Genomic DNA, 22,028 nt, shown 5'->3' with positions numbered 1-22,028 from the left:
CGCGCCCCGGCGGAGCGCGGAGGGCCGCCCTGCAAGCGCGGCGGCCAGCCCTGCGGCCGGCGGGCCCCGAGCGGAGCGCCGGACGACCCGGGCGCACTGGGGACCGGAGGGGGCCCGGAAGCTGCCGCGGGGCGTCTCCGGAGCCTCCCCGCCCGGCGGGCCGCTGGCGCTCTACCCCCAGGCGCCGCAGCCCTTGACCCGCCCGCCACTAGCCCAGTGATCGTTCCTCCTGTTTGCTTTTGGGATCCGCAAAGACGCCCCCGCCCCGGCCCCTCCCGCTCAGAGCTTTGACCCCAGTGGTTGCTACTGGTCTGCCCAAGGCCGGAGAAGTAAGAAAGATTCCCGGCCGGCAGAGGTTTCAGTGGAAATTAGTTAGGTTTTATTACATAAGGGCTGAGTCTCCGTCCCACCCGGGGAGGAGTGGTGGTTACTGGTTTTCTGGGGTGAGCCGTTTCTTAACCGCATGCTACAAAGCAGGTGTGGAACTCGGGCAGGGCGCAGGCTTCCTTCCCTCCTCCCGGCTCCCTCCCACACTGGAAATAAAACACGTTCTATAAACCGATTAGAACATTAAATAATGTGTTGCCAATGATTTCAAATGAAGCAGAAATTAGTTAGAAGGAGAGGTCTGAGAAAAGAGGGCTGATTGCCAGCCATTCGTCGTTCGGGGGATTTCAGGAGAGGCCGGTAACCATTGGGAAGTGGGAGCGTCCTGCTCAGCCCACGGTTAAACTGGGTCTGTGCGCTGGGTCAGTGGGTTCCAGCTCTGGAAAGCAAGTCCCAGAATGGCAGGCCCCTGAGCCCTTGGTGGGGGGCTGCTGGGTGTCCCTCCTTGAGAAACTGGCACCAGGGCCATTTGGGGAGCAGTTGAGAGGCCACCTGCATCTCCTGGGGGAGGCGGTGACCCCGGAAGTCGGCACTCTGGAAGGGACGGGAAGGGAGCTGTTTCACCCTACAGTTTGGGAAATGGCCCTGAACCTGCAGGGTCTGCTCAGGAAGGGAATGGGGAAGTGGCTTAATCCCTTTCTTCCTGGTTTCTGCAGTGTCCAGAGTAGGGGCAGACCTGGCAGGGTGGATTCACAGCCATGGGGCTTTTCTGCGGCCTTGGCCCTGCAGCTCCGGGCAGCAACATCGTTTTGTCAAGTCCGTCTGGGGCTGAGGAGTTGTGAAGCTGGGAGCCCGGGACAGAGAGAGAAGGTGCATTTAGAAAGACCTCCATTGTGCAAAATGAGTCCATTTGTGCAAATTGGTCACTCCGTTGGTGGCTCTGAAGGGTGGGGGCATAGAAGTGGCATCTTAATTGATTTAACATCTTAGGGAACCCAGGTCTGCAAGAAAGGATATGGCTTCTAGTCAGAATGAGGCCTGATTGAGCTGCGGTCAGAGTGGTGGCTCTAGGGAGGTTTCAGGGCCCAGGTGGTCCAGGGCAGCAAGCTTTCAGATTGCCTGGGGCTTAAGACTGTAAATAGAAAAAATATCCAGAGGTATCAGTCTGTCGAGGGCAGGGCGGGCTTGCCCCAGAGCAAGTGGGACTCCTGGGTAAGGAAGAATAGGGACCAACTTAGGACTCTGGGAGTGGAAAAAATGAATAGCACGGTCTTGAGGAATCACTAGACCAACCCTGCATACGTGGGGAAACTGGGGCCAGAGAGGGCACAGGCCTTTCCAAGGACCCACAGCGAGGGCAAGAGCAGGCCAGTCTCTGCCCAGCTGGCGGTGGGCAGCCTGTTATCCTGCAGTGCTGGTGAGGCTGCCAACCTCCGCTCCTTTACCCCCAGATTTCCTTGGGTGGAAAGGCAGAATAAGGAGCTCAGAGGGGTGGGGCTGAGGGAGGTGACCAGAACCAAGGTAAACAGCCTGATCCAGTGGCCAGTCCGAGGGATCAGGATACTTTTAATTTGTACAGCCAGGTTTTGAAACTCTATTGTCATGCTGCACCTTTAGGCCTTGGTTTTCTTGTCTGTAAAATGGGCCCATTAGCAAAGGGTGGCACCTGAACATGATTGCTCTGATAAAGTGTGAGTATACACAATCAGAACTGTGCTGTGCAGGTAGAAATCTAGGTGTTGTTCTTTTTTCGCTCCCTCCTTCGGGTGAGCTCCCGGTGTATCCTGGGCCAAACATGGCTTAAGTGGAGGGGAGAAGGCCTGGCTCCCTGCCCCCTGCCCCAAGTCTGAAGATCCCTTGGTTTCTGCAAGCCTAACTTTTCTTCCCTTCCACAGTGAGCTGAGAAGTGGGAGGTAGGGAGATGGGGCAGGGAAGAGGACCAGAGAGCAAGGCCGGCTTTAGAACTTGGGCTCCAAATGGAAAACCCAGTGAGTTTTAGGGGCTGGGACAGCGCCTGGGCCAGTGGGCAGCCCGCCCTCTTCTCGGTGTATGGCTCTCCCTTCCAGAGAGGGGACGCTTTGGAAACCGCAGAAGCTCTGGGCAGGCGAGTCCTGGTTGCTGCTTGGCCATTGCGGCTCGGGGACCACGCTCGGTAGAACACAGGGTAGTTTCCGCCCATCTGAGGGACGGCACGGGGCTTCCAGCGGCCCGACTCGGAGCTGCAGCGGTGCCACCGCCAGCCTCAGGGCTCTGCTCCTCTCAAGGGGCCCGGATTCGTGCCCTGGGAGTGGGGCAAGGCGCGGCGTCTCCTCTGCCACCTTGCACATTGACGGCCGGCGCGAGGGGCTGGCCTCAGGTCCTAGGGTTGGAAACCGAGGCTGACTCTCCCTCCTCCCGGTTTCTCAGACCTGAAAGTCCCAAGACAGGTGTGGGGACGGTGTTGCCACCTAAGAAAACGTCATCCGCACACACAAAGGCGTGGGATTCGAGGCCTGAGTTACTTCGACGGTGGATGCGTTTGGGTTTGAACCGAGCTGCAGGCTCCACGCAGGTCTCGGCGCCGCAGGAGGAGCCCGCTGCCCGCGTCCTAGGAACCCTTTCCCGGAATCAGAACGATTAGATACGGAGGGTTTGGCGAGGATTTCCGAGACCTTTCTCTACCGCCCCGGAAATAATACAGAGTTTTAAAGTTTGACTTTGTTCACAGCGCTCTCCCCAAACCCGCCCGGCCGCAGCCCGCGTCGGGCGGGGAAGCCCGCGGTGGCGGGAAGCTCAGGCTCAGGAAGGCGGGAAAGGTCCCGCCCAGGACACCGGCCTTGGCCTTCGAGGGGAGGGGAGTGCGCTGCGGATTCAGCCCCCAGGGCCAGCGAAGGACCCGGGTCCCGGGGCTCCAGGCGCGCAAAGGGGCCTCGCCCGGTTGGCGCCGGCGGCTCTCGGCGGCCCCTGCTCGGGGCAGCCCCCGCAAGGTCCAGGCGGGCGGCGTCTGGGCGCGGGGGCCTTCTCGCAGTTGTCAGAGCGGGCACGACACCCGCCCGGCGACGCGCCCGGCCAGGCTGGAAGCCACCGCGCCCAGAGCGGCCTACTTGGGGCGTCCCTGCCTACCACCCCCTGAACACCGGCGGGTTGGTTTGGAAAAAGGCTCAAGGGGCGGACTTTTCAGGGACCCCAGGGAGAACGGGAGGGTTCCGCTGCTGGAGAAGGACTGCAGCGCGCAGAGGAGCCCCTGCCCCAATCGCGACAATTTACTGGGGTTTTTCTAGCGTCCGGGTGTGGAGAAAAGAGCCTGTTAGAGGCGCAAGCTATGGGCTCCCCTAGAGCAGCAAGCAGGAGGCCTGGCCCCAAACTCCCCCATTATACCTTCGCCCAGGTTCGTGGCAGCCCCCCCCCACCCGCAGTCACAGGAGCCCACCCTCCCTGCAGGTGGTCGTGCTCTGGATTCCTGGTTGTAAACGCCCATCAGGGTGACTTTGGACGCCGCCTCCGCAGCAGGCGCGGGGGTCCCACGACATGCATGGGTGAGGAGGGAGAGGGCGGCGCAGCCTTCCTCACCCCCGCCTCCCCCAACCCCGCCGACTCCCCCAACCCCAACTTAGGCCCTTCCTGACTTGGGGTGGTTTGCAGTCTGCAAGAGTGACCTTCCGTGCTCCCGGGGTGGAGGTAACTGTCCCCAGAGACACACCCCTTCTCCCCCCCAGCCCCACCCCTACCCCCACGAGGGGATGATAATCCGGGGAGGAGAGGCTGGAGGCAGGAAAGGAGAGGGACAGCAAGAGGGGGCTGGACAAAGTGGCGAGAGCCGCAGCAAAAGCCGAGGCCTCAGGCTGGGCTCGGCTCATTTAATCCCACAGCAATCCCATTTTCCAGGCGAGAAATAAAGGTTAGAGGTCGGGGCACTGCTGGAGGTGAGACCCTGGAGACTGGGCAGGATGGGGAGGAGGAGGCGGGAGGAGGTGAGACCCGGTGTCAGGATTCGGTCTCTGCAGCAGCCTGTCCTTTCTCCTGGAGGGGTGGGGGCAGGGATAGGCGCCTCCCTGTTATTAACCCCATTAGCTTTTCACGAGATCCCAGTGAGGAGTCTTTTTGTCACTGTTTTTTTTTTTTTTTTGGATACTTGTAGGTTGCCCCAAGGGGAAGTGAGAGAATGGCACTAACCCAGGTATTCCTTCCAAAGTCCTGGTCCCTCTCCTGGGCTGGGGGGTCTGTCACCCCCACCATCCAGAGGAAGGAGCAAAGCTGGCTGCCTGCTTAGGTGCCTTCTTTAGGTCTCAACTGGAATATTCCCTCATCTGAGAGGGGTGGCCAGCCTCATAGTGCCAGAACCATCTCCCGTTCCACCCCTAATCATCGTATTTGTGTCGTCCCATGTGTATGGTCTGCAGCCTGCGCCTGGAGACACCCCAGGGCCAGTGTGCAGAAAGGAGGGACCACATTTAGGCAGCCTCTGTGGTAGGAGGATCCGGTGGAGTTCAGACTCACAGAGGACAGCGGGCAGGGCGTGGGTGCAACATGCACACATCCACAAATGCTGGGAGGCCAGGGGAACCCGGTACCGGGAGGCTGACTGCCAGAATTGGGCCTGACTCCTGCCCTGACCCTTGCCTAGCCTCTGTTTCTCCCTGGGGGCTCCCAGCAACCTGGCCATCCCTGATTTCCAGTAGCAACCCCCCCTTGCCGGTCCTGCAAGGCACATGGGGTGCAGGGGAATGCCCCTCCCCCCATCAGAAATCACAGGCAGGGCTTGGGACCTGGCTGTTCTGGCAGGAGCAGTCACTGCTGGGACTGTCACCACCAAGACTGCCAACGGTGGAGGAGCTTAGAGCAGTCCTCCCCCCATCATTTTTGGAATAAATCTCCTTGTTAGGTCCAGATAAGGGGTACATGCCCACCACCTCACTTTGGGGGGAGTGTATATCGCTTTGCAGTACCAAGACAATTATTTTCGTTACAGACCTTCCTTTATTTAGTCTCTGCATTCAGCGCAAAGTAGATTTTTATGATCTGAGTGAAAAGGCGTCACCCACGCTGGTTTCTAATGGAAGAGCTGGCAGTGCCACCGCCCCAGGGCGAGGTGGCCTCGAGTCGGGGACTCTTGGGGGGAACAGCAGCCACCTCCTTGGAAAGGGGCATTTGCATCAAATCTCTGCTGGCAAAGCGGAGGTGTTGGGAAATTACAGGAAAAATTATGATATAAGAGAACAAGCTCTCTTGAAATATGTGGTATTTCAATTGCACAGAAAATTGTGACTTTAGCATGTAGAGCCAGGGCTGTCCACAAGGCTTCTGGGAGAGCCTGGCAGGGGAGTCTGGTCTGGAGGTCATTCCCAAAGGCACGGGTTCCCCCAGAATCAATCAGCCACGGACTCCAAGCAGCGAGTCTGGGAGGATGTGCTCACCTTCCCCAGACAGTGGCAGGGGAGGGTTTACCCCCCAGGGATGGCCCAAACTCAGGGAAGGACCCAGGGGCAGAGGAGAGGACAGTTTCCAGGGAGCATTTGTGCATTTTTGGAAATCTGAATTCCTGGGTCCTTATTAAATACTTACTTCACCCAAGCCACCGGACTTTTAAATTTTGGTTCTTTCCATTTCTGGTTAAATGGGGGTGAACACTGCCAGGTGGCCCCGGCCTGGGTGCGGGGCAGGAGTGGCATGTGAGAGCTCATGGTGTGCTGCTGTGATCAGGGTGGTGAGGCTTGGGGGCTAGAGTGATTTCCTGGGGTGAAAGAGACACCTCTGCTCACGTGGTGGAGGCTGGGGGGGCATGAATAATGAGCCACGTTCATATTTGAGGGATCAGAGGGTATGTGTGAATTAGGCACTTCCTTATGGGGATACCAGGGTAAGCCACTTAATTCCTAGAGCCCAGGAGGAGAAATTAAAGGTCATCCCTTTTTTAGTTGCTGAACACTTTCTGGGGAAAGTTCTCCAGCGCCTCTGCCCTGGGCCCCAGGTGCGTTTTGCGCTTCCCGAGGTCCAGGCCCCCAGAAGCCGCGATGCCACAGGTGCTCACAGAGTGGGGGGCAGCGGGGAGACCCAGGTGCCTAGAGTGACTGCGCGGCGAATCCCTGGGAAGCCACTCGGCGCTGTTCCGCTAGGAGGGGTTTTGCGGCCCCAGGAACAGTCCCCAGGGTCGCCGCAGCTGGCCAGTGCCCCGCGCCCGCAGGTCCCGCTCTGCCGGGTGGCTTGGCACTCTGCACGCAGCCTGGGCCCGCGGCGCCCACCGCTCGCCCCGCGGGGTCCCAGCCCGGGCCGGCGCCGCGGAAGTGGACTGCGAGCCTGCAGGCGTTCTCTCCGCGGGGGAGGTTGGGGCGCAGGTCGAGATGGCACTTGTGGGCCTTTGGCGGGGACCTTGGCGCTAACTGGAGGGTCTGCAGGCTTGGCGGAAAGATTCCGGGGAGCTGTGGGAGTTTCCCCCGCCGTTGCTCAGCGTTGCAGGCTCGGCGGGCTTTCCTGCTTCCTCCCTCCCGAATGCGCAGAGGAAAGCGGGGTCTCCGGCACGGCCGCGGCCGGCTCAGGGGGAAGGGAGCTCTCACGGGCAGGGCCCTCTTGCCCGGTGCGCTTTCTGCAACACTGGTGGCCACCGGGAGGTGGTGAGGAACCGCGGCAGGCCTTGGGGACCCAGTTAAGAAGCGCCGACTGTGTGCCAACAGACACCCGCGGTTACCGCCCGTGGCCCACCCCTCGCTACACCGCTTCCAGATTTAGAGCCTGCCTCCGGGTAAACGCTTCCCGGGCCGCAGCTCTCGGCGGGAGAGCCGGAGGCTGGCGAGTCCGAAGGGATGAGGTGGGGCGCAGGAGGGGTCATTTTTATGCTGGAAGAGCTGCGTCCGGGACTTCGGGGTCGTGCGTCTGGGCCTCCTTGCCTGCGGGGAATGAAACGGCACAGGGAAAGACAGGAGGGAGGAGGGGCTCCTTGGGGGAATATTTGCGGGTCAAATCGATATCCACGTTTGGCTACGAGGATGGCGATTTCAAAGCAGATTAGATTACTTTGTGGCATTTCAAATAAAACGGCAATTTCAGGGCCACGAGCACGTGGGCGACCGGCGGGAGCAGTGGGCCTGGCGGGCTCCGCGCGGGGCGCTCGGGTGGGCCGCTCGGCGGGAATGCCTCCTCCGGCCCTTGGCTTTCCAGCGGGGGCAAAGGTGCGCTGGCTGGGGCCCAGCTGGCGGCGCGCGGGCCGGGGAGGCGGCGGGGTGCGCTCCGCTACCTCGGGCAGGGAGCGGCGGGGGCGGAGGGTCTGCGCGCCGGGCTTGGCACCCCAGCCTCGGCCTGGCGCTGGGCACTGCCATTAACGGGTTTGCTTCATTCCACCTTGCAGGTTTGGGAGAGGCGTGGGGACAGCCGAGCCGCGCGGGGCCGCTGGACAGCGTTGCCAAGGAGCTGGGATCGCACTTGCTGCAGGTAGGGCCGCCGGGCGAGGGGAGGCGCGCTGGGCAGCCCATAGGCTGCCCCCACGCTGCAGAAGTCGCCCGGGCTGGGGTGGCCCCGGGAGGGACAGGACCCGAGTGTGGACTCTAGCCCGTCGGGTGCAGCCTCGGGCCACCCTGCATCTCCACCACGCCCGCCCGAGCAGTCTCTAGCCCGCGGGAGACCTAGGCCGGCGGCGCCTCTGGGCGTGGTTAGTTCCTTTCCGACCTCATTTCGCTCAGCAACTCCCAACGAGCGCTCGCTCTGTGCCCGGCGCTGGAGCGGGAGGAGTGGTCGCGACCCGGAGCCAGAGCCAGTGTCGGGGCTCTAACGCGTTTGGCAGTTGTGTGTTTGCAGGGGGCGCGATGACGAAGAGAGCATCAATAATAGAATATTAACAGTTGGCACTTGTTGCGAGTTTATTACAGGCCAGATTCGGTTCAAAACCTAATGGTATCATCTCACTTTCCCACCCGCTATTTTTAATTTTGAGACAGTGTCTCACTGTCACCCCATCTAAATTGCCATGGCATCAGCCTAGCTCACAGCAACCACAAACTCCTGGGCTTAAGCGATCCTCCTGCCTCAGCCTCCCCAAGTAGCTGGGACTACAGGCTCACACCATTAAGCACAGCTAATTTTTCTTTCTTTCTTTTTTCTTTTTCTTTTTTCTTTTCTTTTTTTTTTTTTGTAGAGATGGGGTCTCGCTCTTGCTCAGGCTGTGCTCAAACTCCTGACCTCAAGCGATCCTCCAGCCTTGGCCTCCCAGAGTGCTAGGATTACAGGCATGAGCTCCGCACCCGGCCTCCCAGCCACTATTTTAACTCCATTTTTTTTTCCTTCGGAGGAAGTTGAGGCACAGAGAGGTTAAGTAACACGTCTGAGGTCACACAGCAGGAGCGGTCGATAAGCAACCCTCCCAGGTCGCCTGGCTTGGAGTTGGTTTGGGGGTCAGCTGCTGAGAACCCCAGCCCGGAGCCATTCAGCGGGCAGCTGCTCCGCTGCCCCTGACCCCGGCTTCTCCTTGCAGCGCCTGGGCGCGGGGAGCTCGGGGCCTTGCGGTTGGGGCCCCGCGCACAGCCCACCAGTTCCAGGTCGCCGCTGGCCCCGAGCTGGGGACAAATTCCGATCTTTCCAACGCCCTTTGCAGAGCCTCATCAACGACTCGATTCATTCCCCGTCCTGTCATTTGTCTCTGCCATCGAAAAATGCCTACCGAGGGCTACTTCGCGTTTCCTCCCTCCTATTTCGTGTTTTCTTTAAAAGGTGAAAAAAGAAAATGTTGGCTGCCAGACGCTGCGACTTCTTAGGTCAGCGCGAGTCGGCCGCGAGCTCTGCTTTTCAGAAAGGCAGACCTTTTCAAATCTCTTTTGCCCCCCAAATGGCCCGGTGCGATTTATTTTTAAAAACGCATGTTCTGGGGCAAGAGCAGAGCCCGCGAGCGTCTGAGCCCGGAGCTTGCTGTAAAAGCCACCGCTGGGCAGCCCCGCTTCCAGCCGGCGCGCGTCTCCTGCGCCTGCCTTATTGTAAGTGACACTAATATCAGGGACAACTAAGTGCCGGGGAACCTCAGTGAAAACCTGGCGGGCAGAGTCAACAGCCCCACATTTCTCCACAGTGCATTTCTTTAATTAATTCCGGAGTGGTTGTGTGGACAGGAGTCTCTGCAGTTACTATACCCAACATTTTCCATGAAGGATATTTTTTTAGCTACTGCTGGCAACTTCTAAAATTTAACTATGATCATGTTTGCCCTTTTACTCATTATCCTAGATATGGCTGGTTTGCAGGGTGCTATTTCATTAACTGTATCTCTTGAGTAATGATTTTGGAGTTAAGCGAGCATGCAAAATTATGCCCCAAAGTTTACCACTTTGGAAGTTGCTGTGTATTTTGTGTTTTCGAAACGCTGCAGGCTTTGTTGGGGAAATGTTTTGCAGGGGAGTTAGAAATCCGAAAGTAAGGCTTATTATAATGAAGACGCTGATCTCAAATCTTGCGATAGGGAAAGGTAATGATAGTATAGTTGGCAAAGGTTTTTGCAGCAAACTGTATAATGTAAGGACAGCTTTCAAGTTTCACTTCTACAACATTCTTTTTAGCCCCCCCCCTCAAAGGGGGGTGCTTAGCAAAACCAAAGGTAATCTGGTTTCAATTACAGGCCATAAAAATAGAATTTGTGGCCAGAAATTAATTTGGAATATTTTTTATGGGGGCAGCATTGTGGGTTGTATGAGTCTTTCACCAACTTTATTGCTTTCTTTTGGTTCTGGATCTAAAATATGAATGAGTAAATAAAATGCAGTTTCCTTTTTCAAAAATAATTTAGTCTTTTTATCCCTGACACATAAATGTAATCATTACCTTTTTATTTGTCTTAATTACCTCTTATAATTTTACTTTATTTTTGAGGGCTAGTTAACTTTGCCAAAATCAGAATTTCTATTTGCATAGTTTTAATTTTTCAGAAGTTGATACTTTTTCTCCTTGACTTTTGCAAAGGTTATTTGATCTCTTACAAATTCTAAATAATTAATTCTGTAGACATAGTCTGGTAAAAGAACCAGGTATTTTGTTTTATTTTCTGGGGAGTGGTAGTGTTTGGAATTTATTATTCAAATGGTACTTAGGGGTAACTAGAAAATTGTGGCAAATAAAGCATATGTCCTAGTGGTATAAATGACTGCCAATTATGACATAAAATGGTCTATATAGTGGTAGATTTTCCCCTAAGTACCATAGAACTCCGGATTTTGTGCTAAGTGCTAAAATAACCCCAAACAATAAAGCTACTACATTTAAACTGAGCATTATAGGAATTCTCAAATGTTTTGCATGATTTTTGTGATGTGTACGTATGATTGTTTTTTAAGTGCTTTAAAAGCATTTCAGAGGCTGGCCTGGGAAGTAGACCTTGAGTGTTGTTACCTGCATTCCTTCTTATGGCCCTGGGCTTCCTTATTTTATTTATTTATTTATTTTTTGCATTTACCAAGTATGCATTGATAATATTTTATACATTCCTCTATCCCAGTGACAGTACAATTATTAGATTTAACTCAAATGTGGAACTGTTGTCTCATCTTGGCACTTTCTCTTTTACAGACTTTGGATGGATTTGTTTTCGTGGTAGCATCTGATGGCAAAATCATGTATATATCCGAGACAGCTTCTGTACATTTAGGATTGTCCCAGGTAGGTATTGCCTAATTTTGTGCGTAACCAAAACATTAAATGAGGTGTTAGCAGATCTTGACAACCTTACTCAGCTTGAAAATGAATCGTCTGCTTTTGTGCATGAACATAATCCCACATTGCAAAATCCTCTTCTTGGGATGTCCCGCAGGGCTTTTCTTCTCCATGTTAGGTTTTACTTTTTTACTTTCTTTTTCCTTTGGGGTTCATGACCAGTGCAACTTCTGCCATGTCAGTCTTGTTCCGAGATTCTGTCCCATACCCTGGACTGTCTGTAGCAATGTTAGATGTAGTAATGTTAGATGCCACTGAAAAGAGCTTCATAAAGGGAGATGTTTCAGTCCACACTTGCTGGTCTGCATGTGGTATTATGAATTGCTGTGAAGCAAGAGGTGAGCTGATGTAGAACGTGGATTTCATGCAGAATGTGCTGTGGGGAGAAAGAGAGGGGAGGGGTAGATTTATGAGTGTTCACATGGAATTCAGGGTCATTTTTCCTGAGTTTTTCCAGTTCAGTGGTCGTTTCAGTAAAGCATTTTATATGCTTGTGATAGAAACTCATAAAACTCAGTTTACTACTGTTTTGCACAGCAAGGTCTTGGTTCTTTACAGCATTTGAATATTACCAATTTTTCTGGAAACGTGGTGGAATCATCTCCTAAAAAAGGATTCATCCCTTAGAGAAAAGAAGTGGACTCATCTTTACCTATCCCAAGGGTTTGGTGGAGGATCTTGCTACTGTCTGGACCTATGGCAGGTCCAGATGGGGAGTGTCTAATGGATAAGTCCCATTCACATGTCTGATTAAGCAGGGACCATGATGATGAAAGTCACATTTTTTATATCTATAGAGACTAAATGTTTCTTTGCATTGTGAACTATCAGTGATTTTTGATCACAGCTGAAGACATGCTGGAATTACTTGTGGATACGGCAAACTCCAGAAGACACAGGAGAAATCTGCATTGCACCAATCTCCTAATGTAGTTAAGCCGCAATAAAACATGCCAGTTAATGTGGCTTTAGTTTTCTCATTGAAAAACAAGATACCACATTTGGAAACCTGCATCTGGAGCACTCCTTTTATTTTTCTGCCAATACATTCTTTTTAAACTTGCCTTTTGTTTACAACCTTCTCTTCCAATCCATGTCCAAGTGGGTTTATGAGCCCTATGTATTTCTTATGCAAAGCCCTTTAAAATGAATTACATACTCAAATTGTTTGGAAGTTTCTTTTCTCTTCCTCTTCTCTTCCTTAATGAAACCAAGTCTTCCAGATACAGTTTACTAAGGCTTGGCTCTTGCACCTGCATGACTCATGACCAGTGTACTGTAGAATGGGAAATACTGTTGAGAATATGAAATTTACTATTTCTACATTTTTCTTAATTATTATTCTCTAAATTTCTACCTTACTCTTTTTAAAAATAATTATTCAGCGCCCTTTAGATGTACCCAGACTAGTTTCAACTCCTGACTTGACCTGTAGCCAAGTGACCTTAATTGAATTACTTGCCTTTTTCAGTTGTAATTTAGAAAACCTTTGATAGTCTTACAATAATGTTACAAACACAACAAAATATTTCAAACGCTTTTAAAATGCTTGATCAAAAATCTTTCAAAATAGGTAAAGTCACTGTTAACAAATACTAAATTTAGATCTGAGCTGCCTAGCAGTCAAAGCAAAAAGGGAAATGCATTCAGTTATGTAGTTTTCATTGTCTGACAGGGCAGGTACTTATCCTCCTTGAACCATAACTTAAATAATAAAATAATGTCTGCTTTATCCCTCTTTTAAGATTATGGTGAGAAACAGATCAAAACGCACATTTTACGTGATTTATAAACAATAGGGAGCTACACAAATGCCAGGCTTACCTACGGTTTCATCAGAACAAAGTTGTTTCCAGTAGAGTCCTTTGAGGGGTACCTTACTAGGACCCCTTAATGGGCTGCTTGGTCTTTGGAATGTCCTGATACATCCTGAGGTTCGGTGCACATCCCAAGACAATCCAGTTCCTTCAGTCGGGCTGCTCAACCGAGCATCTTGCTTCTCTCTCTCTCTCTCTCTCTCTCTCTCTCTCTCTCTGTTATTTTTCTCTTTTTATGCGGAAAATAGAATTGATTGATTATGAACACAATAATTAGGAACCACCAAAATATTGGATAGATGACAAATATGCCTCCTGTTCATGATTAAACTCCACAGAAGGAAATCTAGGCAGAATCACAAGTAGAAGTATTATATTTCCTTTAGACCATAATGCAACAATAAAATTTCATATCACAATTTGGAAAGAGGAGAGGGGCCGTACCCTACCATTTTCCAAGAAAAGTCGTAGAGATACCTTTTGTCTCTGTGTCCCCGGCAGAAGCGGCAGATTTTTGAAAGATAAGTCAAACTGCCTGGGTAGAGCAAGTGACTTTTTCTGATTTCTCCGCAGGGCTGTGTCAGCGTCAGTCTGCAGCTACAAAAACACTTTAATGCCGACGTGAGCCGTTGGCTGGTGTCTGGGGAGTTGTTCCACAGTGAACTGTTTAAATAAGCAGCAACAAACTTTTTCTCCCCAGTCTGCCTCCTGTTCGTGATTAACTTCACAGAATGAAATCTAGGCAAAATCACAATGTGTATTTTTTTTTCTGTCTTCTTTACTTAAATAGTAAAACAAAGTATTAGATAAGATGTCAAATACCCAACTGTTCTTTTAAAATTTCTTGCACTTTTTACATGATTTTTACTGTTGGTAAACAGGCAAATATATGAAACACAAAACTTTATTAAAATAGGCTTGAGTATGTTTTTAAATCACGAGAGATAAAAGTGTTAATAAAAGTTTACTCAGCAGTCAGAGTAACCTTTTAAACAGGTTTTCTGATGAATAACGATAGTAGTAATAGCTAATATTTACATGTGCTCTTCTGTGTTCCAAGAACTTTCAATTACTCTCAGTGACATTATCTCACTGAGTAAAGACATCTTTCATGTTAATTCGGGGCTAAACTCTATTAAAAGATCATCAAGAATGTAAGCCCCAAGATCGGCCATAATTGTGTGAAAGTTAACAGCAAAGTAGTATTTTTTGTTTTGTTTTTGGTCTCAACCTCTAAATAACTATCTGAATTATCTATTTGAAGGTGTAAAAATGATTCTTTATGTGTTGTAAGCCTGTCTCCATTTAAAACGTTTTACTAAACTTTTTAAAACATGTGTTAGTATAAGAAATCTGCTTCCTCTGCCAAAGTTTATTAGTTTATTTGCAGTTTTAAACTAGTGAATATGTGATCGTTGCTGTCAAACTGTGGCACTAAAACGATGACAGAGACATCCATGAAATGCAAGTTGTTTCCTCAGCCCAGGGTCTAAGCGTTGGGAAACAGAGGCACATTTCTGGCCTGACAGTTTCACTTGCTGTATGCACGCACACATAAAACATAGAGGCAAATTTAAGTCTATTTGGATGAGACAGAATTGGGGAAGTAATCTTTTCCCACGTACATTTATTAAATGATTTAGTTCCATTTTTTTTTTTTTTGGTTAATGCAATTATTTTTCTTATATTTGAAGAAGGAAAAAAAAGTCCCTGTGTAACTGCTGTATACATTTGAAAGCATCTTTGTGTTAAATTTCCTTGCCCATGTTACATATGTTATGTAGCATCTAAGCAGCTAATATACATATTCAAATAAATATAGATGTGTATGAATTAGCAGTTCTAGACACATTAAAAAATGTCATAGTCGAGAATAGTGCCAGAAACAACCATGAAAATATCAATGGGGGTGTTTGGAGGGTTGAGACCTAACCCTTTCACTTTTGAGATGAAGAGAAAAGACAGTGTATTATGTTTGTTGACATAACTTGAACCCTGAAACCCAAACCATCTTATTTTCAAATGCTTAATTTGCCAAACTCAGCAAAAGCCCCCAAACAGAGAGTAACATGCATTTTCAGAGCGCCGGTAACTGTGCCCTTCCACACAGAATATAGCCATTTAGCGCTGTATTTATCATACGTAGTTTTCTTGGCAGGAAGAAAAGCTATTCAGCAAAACATAAAAAAGCTCTTAGTAGGAAAGTCATCCATTTTGTAGTTAGCAGGGTTTTTAAAAATACTAAAATATCACATCGAGGGTCTGTTTTAATAAGGCTGATGTATGAGACCTGGGGAGTTTTATAGCGACAACTATAATTTTTTTTTTTTTTTTTTTTTTAGTGAGGTAGTCGGATTTCTTTCAGCGTTCAAAAGCACGAACAAATATGTAAATACAGGAAACACCATGTCAACCATAATTTTGAGTTAAGGTCAGCCCCGGTTTATCATTCCAGAATTTGTTCTTTAAAAACATTTCCGTTATTTGAAGACTGTTTTTTTACTTCCTAGACAGCATGAGAGTTGTCCTGTTGTTTTTATAAAGGACCCAAGTCTTTAGAAAACCACGTCTTCCATTCATGCAAATCACTCGTGGGATGAGAGTGGGGCTTCAACTGCATGGGATGAGAGTGGGGACTTTGAAAACAGAGGAAGCTGCTATGGGATTCATTAACACGCAAATCTAATCCTTAATGAGCACAGATGGAAGTCTCTCTGCAAGTATATGAAGACTGTGTCTCTCAAAAGACACCAGTGACTTTTTCCTAAAAAAGAACGTTGAGCAGGTCAGAATGACCATTTTCCCCAAAAAATGTGGGGAAGGGAGAAATGAGAGGCCAATACAAAAATTTTCTATTTTGTTATTTTTTTTATCTTTGAAACAAACCATTGAAATTGTGAGTCAATAAAAAAAATTTTTTTTTAACAGCTAGCTCCCTTATTTGTCAGCTGAAATCACTCCCCACCTTGACCGGGTGTCATAGTGAATCCCCGATGATGCCCTCAGGAAAACGAGATTGTCCTGTCCCAAATGTCTGGCTTCAATGTGCCTGTTTGTTTAAACTTTTTAAGGATTCACAGGAATGACTTGAAAGAAGAAATGTTTACTTTTTACTCTTTGTTGTTGTTGTTGTTTTAAATGAAATCGTGTAATAGCTTTTCCCAGAGGCCGGTCTCCCTTCGGGTCGTAGAACAGCGCCAGGTTTGGGAGGTGGGTTTTGAACAGGAGGCAGGGAGATTTCGGCAACAGGATTCTCTCTGTTGCCCTGTTTGCATAATATCAGAAAGAAGCGTTCCATGAATAATGCAGAAAATAGAACCGTGAAAGGCGTTTTAGGACAAGATTGCTTCGCAGGCCAGAAACGTAATTTATTCTGAACAAAAAGGCGAGTCACCCATCGTCTTAACAAATTGGAAGAGCTGGCTCGGAGGAGTGGCGTAAATCGCTTCACGGCCCCGTGTGCCTTGGTCGCACGTAGAGGGCTGACGGCCTAGATGCTAATTTGGAACGGTGGCTCCCAGGAGAACTTCTCCATTAAGCCGCTGGCCGGGTTGCCCTGCCGTGTGAGGTGGCACCGTCAGGGCGGCTTTGTAGACGATCACGTTGATGGAGAGCAATGAGCCTCCCAGCGAAATCTGCAACGAGACAGACTTAAAAATAACAAGGGGGTGGCTCGGGACAAGACACTCCACAAGCCTCCCTTTGCTGTCTTAGGTTACCTGCCCTGCTTGGGGCAGGGCTGAGAAGGAACCTTCAGACCCACCCAGGGCTCTCTGCCACCCAAGGCAGTTCTTCCCGTGCTTTGGCTGGTTCTGGAGGAATCCCTATCACTGCCCCTGGGGCTCCCCTGAAAAACACCGGGGCATGGTGGCTCACTGTCTTTGGTTGCCACCCTCTGCGCTACTGGTTGTAGCTCTGTAGCTGTGGTCCTCAACCCCTGGCCAAGCACCTGTACTGGTCTGGTCCCTGGCCCGTTAGGAACCGGGCTACACAGAAGGAGGTGAGCTCCAGCGAAGCTTCATCTGTATTTATAGCCGCTCCCCATTGCTCGCATCGCAGCGACATTAGATTCTCATAGGAGCAAGAACCCTGCTAGTAAACTGCACGTGCAGGAGATCTAGGCTGCACGTTCCTTATAAGAATCTAATGCCTGATGATCCGAGGTGGAGCTGAGGCAGTGATGCCAGCGCTGGGGAGCGGCTGCAAATACAGATTATTATTCGGAAGAGAGGTTTGACTGCACAATAAATGTAATGCGCTTGAATCATCCCGAAACCATCTCTTCCCCCCACCCCCCATCCGCAGAAAAGTCATCTTTCATGAAACTAGTTCCTGGTGCCAAAAAGGTTGGGGACTGCTGCTCTGTAGGATCCACCCACCATTGCTTATAAGGCTGTTCTAGAACATTCTGTGTCACTGCCCCTCTTAAGGTGGTTGAGGGGGCCCAGGTCTTGAGACTCTGTGTCATCTCCTTCCCTGCCACTTATGTTTGGAGAACATTTGAAAGGTTCTCAGGGTTGGGAATCAGGCCACCAGGGACCTCTGTGTACAAATCATAACCAGGATGTTTTCCTGCAGCCACTCGTTCCTGCCGTGTCCTGTCCAACATGGACATGGCGTCCTCCATGGGCTGTGTCTGGAAGTAGGTGCCTGAAGGTTGGGGCAGCAACGCCAGGAAATAATCCCCACACAGTGTGGCTATCTGGAGCGGGCCCAAACCCTCCTGCTGGTCACGCAGAGACCCGGCCACACCCCTGGGTGGGAGCCACAGAATTAGCACAGTCATCATGGCCCAGGAAGGCCAGAGACACATTTCTGGCAACGTGCGGGAGGCCTGGCAGTGCCTGAGGGGCACGGCTCAGAGCTGATGAAGAAAGGGCGTTTGTCAGAGCTCACGCCCTCCCAAGTGTGCGGGTGCCCTGCTTCCTGGACGGTTGGCCTCTGTGTGGACAGAGCTCCTGCAGGGAGTGTGGCTGGACCTGAGCCGGGCTCCCGGCTGGCCGGTCCCCGCAGATAGCAAGTGAAGGAAGGACAGAGCCCCTGGCATAGGCCTGCCTCAAGCCGCCTCCTGTACGAAGGACGTTGCCCAGGCCATTAGCGTCCCCATCTCCTCCATCCTTCACTTGCTAGTCCTTCCTGCCAAGGGCTCTCTTGGCTCTAAGCTCAAGCCTCAGCTTTCTGGCCTTTTTAGAAAGTATGGGAGATTGTTCAGATCTCTGCTGAAGGAAAAAAAAAATGTTTGTGCATTTGGCAAAGGTGTGGGCTGTAAGCAGAGATCAAAGTCCTGTCCCTGGCAGGGTGCATACCTGTGACACACCTTGCCCTTCCCCCTGCGCCAGTCCCAGAGAGGCCGGTGGCATTTCTGACGCTTCCCTTCCGCGGCAGGTGGAGCTGACCGGCAACAGTATTTATGAGTACATCCACCCTTCCGACCACGACGAGATGACTGCTGTCCTCACCGCCCACCAGCCTCTGCACCATCACCTGCTCCAAGGTATCTCCTCCAGAGCAAAGAAACCAGAATAAAGACAAGACAGTGTTCTTGAATGTGACCCAAGGGCTTTGGTTCCCAAGGAAGCGTGACTAGGGCTGCCCAGCTCCGGTCTCTCGGCAAACACACGACACCCCCCCACCCCCAGTGAGGATTGGCGTTCGTGCCTCTGTCTTTTAAACCGACAGTGATTGAGATTCTGTTGCTTGCCAGGGATGGTGTTTGGTGCTGGGTAGGAGACAAAAGTGGTGCCAGCCTGTCCCCCTAATATGTACTTGGTTCAGAATTCCAGGGGTCACAGTGTGGGGTCCAGGCTGTGGAGGCCAAGGATTGAACTCACGGCGGGGGTGGGTGGGGTGGGCGGTGAGTTGTCCGAGAAACTGCGTGGGGAAAATTACATCTGTGTTTCCTCTAGTTGAAATTTAGCGTCTCCTTTGCTTCTGATTGTAGACAATGAACCATCTTAGGATCACTAGTACCTGTGGCTTTGCCAACAACAGAAATCACAGATACTTGCATATCACATTAAAGTTTTTGTGGATATTTAAACATATCACTTATGTTCATGCCTACTTTAAAATTATTTGAGTTATGAGACCTGCTACTTAATCTTGTTATTTGTATGTTAATAAAGCAGCACAATTTATATCCATATCACTATGTGTTTAAATATTTTGATGGCTATTTTCCAATACAGTCGCTTTTTTTTTTGGTGATCTTATTATGTATTTTATGCATTTAAAACCGTTATTTCCAGTAGGGATATGTAGGTTTTGTGCCATGGTCATTACACTGATGATGCCTTAAATTACAATTTTGATGAGTGCTAGGAAGATACAGAAGAACTTATTCCAGGGGCCCTGGCCTTTGAACTCCCGCCAGCAGTCCACTGAGGCCAATAGGCCTGCTGACTAATGGGTGCTGTGTGTGCTTTGGACCACACTACCCAACTTGGCCAAAATACCCCAGTGGAACAGAATGCAAAAGAAGAAGCTCCAAGAGCGATGAGAATGGGGTAGCTAGCCACAAAATAAAATGAGCTGCCTTTTTATTGCTCTTCTGGGAAGGGTCATTCTAAGGCTAGGAAGAGAGAATACAGAACCGCACACTCAGTTGCAAAACCCCTTGCAGGTACAGCTCTGTGGCTTTAGAAGCAGTCATTCTTGGTAAGGAGTCTGTTCCTTACCAGCGAGACAGAAGGGCATGTTGGTTCCCGGGATGAGTTGGGGGGCTTAGTCGCAGCTATGGTCTGTGATAACCTTGGAGATGATAAGGCTGCACACGTTAACATGAATAATGACTCTGAAGAAGTCACTTCTAACAAAGCGAGGATGAGGCTAGAACATCACACTGGAATCTAATTCTTTCACTGTGGGGTGGTTTTAAAGCCAGACAAAGATAAGAGTCTTAGAGAATTCCTCAGAGCATCGTCTTGTTGTTTTTATACTGATTGCGTGGGCATGGGCTTTCTCCCATTAACCCTAATTTCATTTTACACTTCCCATGTCATAACCTCTGAAAAAGCATTTATAAATTGAAGGCAAATGAGCCTTGGGAATGTCGTGGGAGCCTTCCGTCCCCCGTTTCTGCGGGCTTCAAGTCTGAGGCGTACACGAGGAGAAGCCACAGCCAGCCGAGGTGTGCGGGGCTTGAGGTTCCTCGATGCTCGTTGGCAGAGTTGATTTTCTGTGTCTGAACTGTCCCCCGTTGTTGTATGATAAATGTGGGGGCTCTCTGGAGATCCAAATTGTGTAGTTCATTACTGGGCAATGTTTTTTAGACCTGAGCTTCCACATCTCTGTGCTTATCCGGAAGTGGTTCTGACAGGCGGCCATGTTAGAGGGAAGCCTTATGCCTGAAGGTGCCAGCTGCAGGGGAATTGTGGGTAAAATATGGCAGCCTCTCTCACTAGGGCAGGGAGGGGGGCCCTCTGAGGCGATTGCCTAGCTGCCATAAGGCAGTGTCCTCAGGGAGGGTGGAAGTCCTTGTTTTCATGCCTAGTGGTAACCTTGTTTTAAAGATTAATTTATTGAGCTCCAGCAAATGGGTGTTTAGAGTGGAGTGACCTGCCCTCACGCGGGCAGGGGGTTCTCTATTTGTGCTGTGTCCCTTACTAACGCAGGGGGTGTTTCCTTAGGAGACTCATCTGTATCGACACTAGGGAGGTCAGAGGTGTGTGTGGGGTCTGTGAAAGAAACGAGTCTGAGTGGGCAGGGGAGGGCTCTGGAGAGACAGGCATGGAGGTGGCCCTTCCAGGGCCGGAAGTGAGGGCGAAGGCATTGATCCGACCAAGCCGGGTCACACTCAGGATCTGCTACTCTGAGAGAGGTCAGACACTTCTGGGCCTTCCTGGTAGCTCAGACACCCACCTCTGGGCTAGCCAGCACGGGTTCTTCTGGTGCCAAGCCACCCCGTGGCCTACGGGTCGGGCCATGGGCAGGTGGGACTCTATGGGGCCCACCCCTTGACTTGAGAGTGGCCTTGTTTCAGTGGCCTTCCTTTGCAGCCATGGAGGACACACCAGGACTGGGCTGGCCTCTCCCCTCCCCACGCGGATGTTGGCCACACGTGGCAGCTTTCTGGGTCAGGGGCTGGGCACACACAGAGGTGGCCTCTGGCTGCGGGATCTGGCCCTGGGAACGTATTGGTGATGTCGGGAGGAACTGGTGGGACAGTTGCCAACCTAACCTCGCTCCTGCTTGCAGAGTACGAGATGGAGAGGTCATTCTTTCTTCGAATGAAGTGTGTCTTGGCGAAAAGAAACGCGGGCCTGACCTGCAGTGGATACAAGGTACGAGGAGCTGCAGGTGGGGGGAGGAGCTGGCGGTGGGTCTTCACCTGGGTTTTACGCTCTGCTTCACGATCAAGCGCGTCTGCGGAAAGGAAGGTTCAGGAACCCAAACGTGTCATTCCCACTGCTGTGGAACTCTCTAGCAACTCGGCACACGGCTGCTTAGAAGGCAAGTGTTGGAGCTGGTATTTTGGAAGGATCTTCCAGGCTGACTGGAATTCATCGTGTAAGACCAGGAGTCAGCGTGGCTTAGGGTCGATTTTTCACCTGGCACGTGGGCCAGTTCCACGGCAGCAGCCGCCCCTGGAGCTTACCGAGAATCCACATTCCAGGTCGGGATCCAGTGAGTCTTTGCAGCATAGACATTTGCTCTGAGCCTCAGAAAGTTCCCCAAATCCAGTGCTGCCACTGAAGGTGTGCATGGCAGTAATGACAGAGCCCATCCTAGGGTACAAAGGAGAGCTTTTATCTGCAGCATCTCATCCCGTCCATTGCTTTCCTTCTTTCTTTCTTTCTTTTCCTTCCTTCCCTCCCTCCCCCTCCCTCCCTCCTCCCTCCTCTCTCCCTCCCCCCTCCCTCCCTCCCTCCTCCCTTCCCTTCCCTTCCCTTCTTCCCTTCCCCTTCCCCTTCCCCTTCCCCTTCCCCTTCCCCTTCCCCTTCCCTCCTTTGCCATGGTGTCATCCTAATTCACATCAAACTCAGACTTCTGGGCTCAAGCAATCCTCCTGCCTCAACCTCCCGAGTAGCTGAGACTACAGACATGTGCCACCATGCCCGGCTAATTTTTTTCTATTTTTAGTAGAGATGGGGTCTTGCTCTTGCTCAGGCTGGTCTTGGTCTGGAACTCCTGAGCTCAAGAGATTTCTCCCACCTCTGCCTCCCATAGTGCTAGGATTACAGGCGTGAGCCACTGCACCCAGCCCAGTCTATTTAATTAAGAGTCACA

At 50.9% G+C, this 22,028-nt stretch overlaps 1 protein-coding gene across 1 annotated transcript in view; it reads left to right on the top strand.

The window, feature by feature from the left end:
• SIM2 (SIM bHLH transcription factor 2) overlaps window positions 1-22,028 on the top strand; it is a 47,543-nt gene that overhangs the window by 2,160 nt on the left and 23,355 nt on the right. Inside the window, exons 2-5 of the mRNA XM_076000288.1 lie at window positions 7,646-7,728; window positions 10,840-10,929; window positions 18,186-18,294; window positions 20,997-21,082. Of these exons, the coding sequence (XP_075856403.1) occupies window positions 7,646-7,728; window positions 10,840-10,929; window positions 18,186-18,294; window positions 20,997-21,082 (368 nt within the window). The remainder of the gene's footprint in view (window positions 1-7,645; window positions 7,729-10,839; window positions 10,930-18,185; window positions 18,295-20,996; window positions 21,083-22,028) is intronic.

The sequence above is a fragment of the Microcebus murinus genome, chromosome 1 (genome assembly GCF_040939455.1).
Source record: "Microcebus murinus isolate Inina chromosome 1, M.murinus_Inina_mat1.0, whole genome shotgun sequence".
Lineage (NCBI taxonomy): Eukaryota > Metazoa > Chordata > Mammalia > Primates > Cheirogaleidae > Microcebus > Microcebus murinus.
The sequence above is the reverse complement of the archived record's forward strand: the minus strand, read 5'-3'. Positions and strand labels throughout refer to the sequence as shown.